Here is a 6,994-nt window from a genome sequence, read left to right as displayed (position 1 = left end):
CTTACAATCATGAATAGGTATTTTATAACCAAAAGTCCTTTTAATTAAATGTAATTTAGCTTATAATTAGAATTCAAAGCAATTATAGAGGTCTTGCATAATACAGTAGATACAAAAAGACCTTTCTGAGCAGCTTACAGTTTAAATCTGTACATCAAAGATGTCAAACTCTAATCCTTTTTTCTCCTTCTTGACCTGCCTTTTATTTATATACTGTCTTAGTGACAGGGGTTGCCATATCCTCAAGAGCCTTGCTGTATGGTTACCGAGTCCCCAGTCAGCTTGATACAAACAATACTCAACCTAAAAATAAATGGACCTTTTTTGTTTTTTTTCTTAAACAGTTGGCCATTTATTAATTTTCCAGGTGAAAAACAAGAATGGCTTTTTATATCTTATAAGCGGTGAGACATATAATATAAATAAACTTGAGTAGCCCAAATTTTATTAGTCGCAAAAAAATAAATCCACATTGGCATGCAGATCACACAGGTCACACATGCTCACCTATCATTCAACAACCTTAAACATGAATTATGACTTATCTGAAACTTTACATGGCCTCTTAATCTAATATTAACCTAGAAAAATGTGCACTGTTAAAGCAGAGCAGCAGCATACTAACTCTAGGACAGATGACTCACTTGTTCTTAAAATAATCCAAATATTGCAATTTTGTAAAATAATGAAACCAAACAGAATGCGCTTTCTGGCACCTTGGTCTCAGAACTTAAACACGAAACTATGTTTGCCTTTATAGACATGAAAAGAATGAAATGTCTATTTATAACAAACAAATTCAAATGGAAGACAAATTCTCAGATTAAGTAATTCATATGAAATATGTATATAGGAGCAGCCTGGACCCTTGTGTAGGGGAACCAGCTGTAGCCTTTGAGGCTCCCCCCAATGATCAGATGCCAATCGCTGCATCAGAGGGTAAGCCAGATGTTTCTGCAGATGAAGATTGGGCTGGTTTGGTCCCAGATATAGATCCAGAAGAAGGTCGGGCTTGAGTGCAAACTTCCAGTGCGTCCCGAACCCAGGGTACACCAGGATCCCTCCAGTGGAGCGGTCGGTAGCATTGCAAATGTGTCCTAATACTGCTTCCACATGACGGGGCGAACCATTGCTCCCCTCTTGAGGCTGTATGCACTCATCGGCAGTGCCTATACAGCCTGTGGAGAAGCTGTGACGGACCTTGTGCTATGGGTTGAGCCCGGGCCTACACCAGAAAGAGGGAGGCTCCCATCGGACACTGGAATGGGCAGCATCCATAATTTGTTGATCACTGATGTGACGCAGGAGTGACGACTAAAGGGGAAAGTCTCTGTTACGTATGTAACCCTCGTTCCCTAAAGAAGGGCACATCCTGTACCGCCGCTAAGTAGCTGGGCCACCGACACGGCTCCTCAGCAAAAACCTGAATATGCACCAGTTGCTCATTTATACTGACACTATGATCAGCTGCAGCTGGATGCAATAAGTGCATGATAATGTGCATTGCGTCATTTAAATACCCTCAAAGTGAATTGGCCTTAAAAAAAAGGTACCAATTCATCTGTCACCAACAAGACATTTAGTAGAATTGTCATTCCTCACTTAACCACCTCATCCAATTACCTCATTTCCCAAAACTTACTTATGTCAGGCCGACCTCTTCATTGTTCATCTCATTCTCTCAAACAACTATGGATACAGAGATGCAGATTAACTCACCTGATACAGACGATAATCTGTTCAATTCCAACTCCTTTCAATCGGCGATTAGCTTGCAGCCATTCATACACATTCCCTGAACTTGCTAACATTCTCGCTTGAATACTCCTCAAGAAAACTCTTCAACTCCATTGCGATCACAGGCTGCCTCATCTTCAGCATCAATATCTTTTAACAGAAATAGCTGTACCCACTGTAAACATGGAAATCGCCCATCTCACTCTCCTCGTCAGCAGCCATTCTCCCAGCACACAACTCCTGCTAGTGCACTCCGGCCATCTCACCGCATGTCCCCCAGAACAAATGACAACATCTCAAATTGGACAGTGGTTCTTCTTCTTAAATTAGAATCAACTAAAACTTCCAAAACAATTCAAGATCATCCACTCCTGGTGTCAAGCAGCAAGTACCTCCACCGTAGTTCCAAACAGTTTTGCCGGCTCCCCCTAGAGATGGACAAGTTGTAACTACACAGCTACGTCAGCCAAATTCGTTCAAACCATGTCATCTTTTTTTATCATCTTTTGTGTTTATAAATTTAATCAAAATCCCCAACCACATTCATCCAATCATCCATTCCTTCAGCTGTACACTGTAACATGGCTATGCTCCTGCCACTATCCCTCTAGTCCAGATAACCCAGCCAGTGCCCCAAGAGCGTCTATTCCACTCAACCTAAATTTTCTCAACCTTCAACTCTTCTTCCAAGTAGTCTATCCTTTGCTTTTACAATTGTTAAATTTTGTTTGTGTCTGTCAAATATTTTACCAGCTAACTGCAAGTTTTAGATTCCTGCTCCTTTTGTAGTGGAGCCCACGCAAGAAACTCCTACCCTCAAAATCCTACAACACCAGCAAAGCGACTGACTTTGCCACTGCTTTAAAAAAACACAAATGGTTTCCATCCAGGTATAGACAAAAAGCGACTAATACTAGCTACTAGAAAAATTAAAAATCATTATTGCCAAATTATAGCCATTCTGTCTTTCCACAGCAGAGCCATGTTATACAGTGCATGCAAAATAGAAATGTGCCTGTGGTAACAATTTCTCTCTTCTTGAAACGGCATCTTTTTTTCTACAATGAATATCACTAACCCTGACAACATTCAACTGTACACAAATGCTGCATCCTCCATAGGATTTGGTGGCTACTATTGAGGATGCTGGTTTGCCTCCATATGACCTTCAGAATTTGCCGCTCTCAGAGCTGCTCACATAACACGATATCTTAATGCCGTAGCTGACTCACTGTCTGGTTTCTCTTTTTAAGAAATTCAGGCTCTTGGCTCCAGAATCAGACTCCGAATCAGAATCAAAGCGAATCAGGCCTCAGAGATAAACACGCCATAACGTTTCGACGTGGCATAATGTCTCTGTTCCCTCCATCAGGTAACATAAGTAACAGAGACATTCGTCATGCTGCAATAACACTATAGTAAATACTCCAGTACGCTTACAGACTGCTGTCCTCTTCTGCTGACTGATTGCTTCTACTAACAAGTACTTGCAAACAACGTAAATTATACCTGGCTTTGGCCATGCCTACTTGTCAGACTGAAACTGCAAAGTCATGGGACAAGCATGAGGTCAAACAGCTTGCTTCCCTTGTGGCACTTCCCTTCTGGCTGTGTTTTGAGCTCTAAAACATTTCCTTACAGTCCTGAGGGGACATCATGTTTCACACAGACAACACATATGTGGTCTGCTACATCAATCAACAGGGCAGGGTTCAGAGCTCCCACTACGAAGAAACCTGTATGCACTGAAGCAGAAACTGTTTACTTCTTGATGTGGACAACAACTCCCGGACCCAATTGCCCAGTTGGTACAGTTCTGAGGTTTCTGCAGGACACTATATCTCTCTTGTGGGTGACAAGATACATAGCAGACTGTTGTCACTCAATAGCTGAATATCTAAGTGGTGCCAGCTTTTCATTGACAATTGGACAAGTTTTTGGGGCAGACCTGACCTGTTGAAATGAGGTTTTTATCACTTATATTATACATATATTATCCCAGATATACAATTTTACCTGTAAATAATTATATGAATAATTGCAATTGCATATTGCATTCAGTAAGCAGAACAAACAGATACACAGAAACGCACATATGCATTCACACACGCACACACACGTACCTATGTATATATTTATATATACACACACATACTCTATATGTACACTGTTATACACTGTAACTCTCTTTCCCAGATAACAGAGTCAGAGAGAAGAAAGAGATGGGAAAAGAAAAGTTAGGGTTAATTTATTGGCTGTTACAATGCTCTCCTCTCACACATGAGAGATTAACTCTTTCTTCTTGGCGTTACAAATAAAAAGAAAAACAAAAAAAAGACGGCAGAGCGAATCTATCATCCCTGTTTCTTCTCACACACTCAGTCACTCTGTCATCACCATACGGCGTGGGTTAATACTGAACAGATTTAGTTTCTTAAAGGGCACACCGCACAATAATATGATGCATGTGAATATAGGTTTTTGGTCGTTACAACACACACAAGCATACATATTCATATTCATATCGCCAAGTTATCGCTCTATCTACGACATAACTAGATATATTTATGTGTCTGTAAAGGCATCTCCGTCACTGACTAGCCTACTTTCTCCCGATCAGATTCAAAATGGTCAAAACACAATCTACATGCATGATCTATATTATGATCTATTATCTATTATCTCAGAACATTCTGTTTATGACAGCCATGTTTTTATTTTTTCAAACTCTAATCTTGAAGTCCCATAACTCATTAAGGACATGCGCTAGGGCTTCCCCTACCGTAATACTCCTATAACAGGGATTGACATAAAATTTGTCTTTGGGGAAAGAGTTAATAATGTATTTAATGAGTTTGGCATTTTAAAAACACTGTCTTAAAGCATTAAGTCATGTTAAACGTATTCCTCACAGGAGGAAACACTGTAATTAAACACATTGCATACACTTATCTGTGTGTTTGTACATCATATGCTTTATTAAAAATACTGTTTTAATGCATTAAGCCATGCTTAATGTTTAAAGTGTCCTTGCATCTGCTGCTGGATTTGCCGCTGCTTACTTTTACACTGAAATGTTTGCACACATCCACATATGAAATCACTTGCATATATGTATATACATAACTAAAGCATGCATCTTTCTTATCACAATACTATGTTTGTGAATTTTATTTTGTATGTTTGCGTGAGTGTTTAATGGGTGTGCATGTGCAGACTGAGTTTGTGCAAGAGATAATAGGTGTGTATGCATGCATCAAGTTTGTGTATACAGTGCATACAGTGTGTGTGGTGTTGTAGTTGTATATGCATGGAGTTTATATGTATATGCAAATTATTCACAAATGTAAATGCAATTATTACTAACATAAGATGTACTGGTGTGAATTTCATTAGTGTGTACATGTATTTCATATATATAAATGATTGATTGAACATCCCGTAGTATATACAGTGAGTAATTTGTAGGTGTATACTGTATATGCAAGTGTTTTATGTATGTATTGATGAGAAAAGTTTAATTTATATCCTACACGGCGCCACATAGAATAATGCAATTTTTGTACCAGGTAATATTTAATTGGGGGATGTATGTGTGCACCTGGAATTTATCATGTTATGGGGACCAAATTACCCCACAAGGACAGGAATACCTGTAAATTTTGACCTTGGGGGTACATTTTTTAGGTCCCTCTGATGAAACAAGCTAATAAAACACACTATTTTTTTTTATTTAAAAATATGTTTCCTGTAAGGTTTAGGCTGGTATAGGATAACAACACAGTTAATTAACAGTCTGTACAGCATAAAAAAACATTACGCCTATGGAATGTCCCCTTAAAACATGGAAACATAACATATAAGTCTGTGTGAAGTTGATATAACCTCTGTGAGAGCAGTCACAGAAAATAAAGTCCTCTTTGAGTCCAACTGACCAGAACACATGATGGATATTTATCATAATTCAGTTACATACAAGTTACATAAACTGAAGTGATGTTAATGGGTTAGATCAAGTACACGTTTCTCTGAAATAAAATATTACCAATTTTTTTCATCCATTGTACGCTTTAGTGTGCCACCTTTAAAGTTTTTACTCTGGCCACAACATAAAAATTTTCCTTTTAAGTGCCACTGCTACAGTTTTGGTGATTTTGTAGATTTGTATTTTTGTATGAAGTAACACTGCTTCATTTTATAATCTAGTCCATGTTTATGCTGGAATACAAAACAGAACATAAATAGCGGGAGGGAAGTTACAACTTGAACATTGCAAATATTTGATTAAGTGAAACTGAACTTCTTAGCATTATCAAGAGCCAGAAAATTAATCACAAGGGTCAATGGCTCTCTTGTTAAAGCCACACATCAGTGCAATCTTCATGTACTTTTTAAACTTTTGATCCCTCATGCCATATATTAGTGGACTTAGCAGACGTGGTAAAATGCTGGTAAGAATGAAGTCGCAGAAGTAGATTTCAGACCTGTAGTAAGGGAAGAGAGAAGTTAAGGCCCCGTCCAGTACACTTGTGAAGAGGGACAGTGTACAGAGCAGTAACTGGACTCCATGCAGTAAAATGGTTCTCCTGGCCTTCTGTGCTTGAGCTGGTTCTGAAGCAGCTGCTTTAGCAGAGAACAGTACTTTGAAGTAAGTGTAGAAGAGCAGTACCCACACTAAGCACATGTAGCCAATATTAAAGACAACATGACTTACTATATTGTATTTTAAATCAAATACATTTTCATGGTAGCATGTCCGACTAGTGGTAAAAAAGGAAAGCGGACGAAGAACCAAGACCACAAGCAGATCCACCAGGCAAGGCAGAGCTCCCACCAACCAGATGATGCCGATCAGGATTTTGGTATTTTGGATGGTGCATACTTGTGCATGATGTAGAGGGTAGCAGACGGCCACAAAGCGCTCAATAGCCATGCCGGCCAGGTTTAGTGGTGTGTTCCTGTAGGCACTGCTTCCAATTAAGATGAAAATGCAGCAGATAGCGACATTCATCTTTGGCAGTAAGTAAATAAACACAAACAAAATCACACTGACAGACAATGTAATGATGTCATTGATGATCAGATGCATGTAAAGAATATAGCGGGGCTCCTGAGCGAAGACAGGGTTCTTGAAGAAAATATAAATCAACAGGCTATTGATACAACTGATAGAGATACCAAATAAGACCACAATTATGTTTTTGAATAAGGATTCCTCATAGAATTCTTGTCGGTCGCTTAAATCTGAAATATTCAT

The 6,994-nt window shown here is 38.9% G+C and overlaps 1 protein-coding gene across 1 annotated transcript; it reads right to left on the bottom strand.

The window, feature by feature from the left end:
- Positions 1-6,064: 6,064 nt before the first annotated feature.
- On the bottom strand, positions 6,065-6,994 carry LOC122350024 (odorant receptor 131-2-like). The gene has a single exon (XM_043246216.1). It carries the CDS (start codon positions 6,992-6,994, stop codon positions 6,065-6,067), a length of 930 nt encoding a protein of 309 aa, XP_043102151.1.

Source organism: Puntigrus tetrazona, chromosome 8, assembly GCF_018831695.1.
Source record: "Puntigrus tetrazona isolate hp1 chromosome 8, ASM1883169v1, whole genome shotgun sequence".
Classification (NCBI taxonomy): Eukaryota; Metazoa; Chordata; class Actinopteri; order Cypriniformes; family Cyprinidae; genus Puntigrus; species Puntigrus tetrazona.
This window is presented reverse-complemented; position numbering and strand designations above follow the sequence as displayed.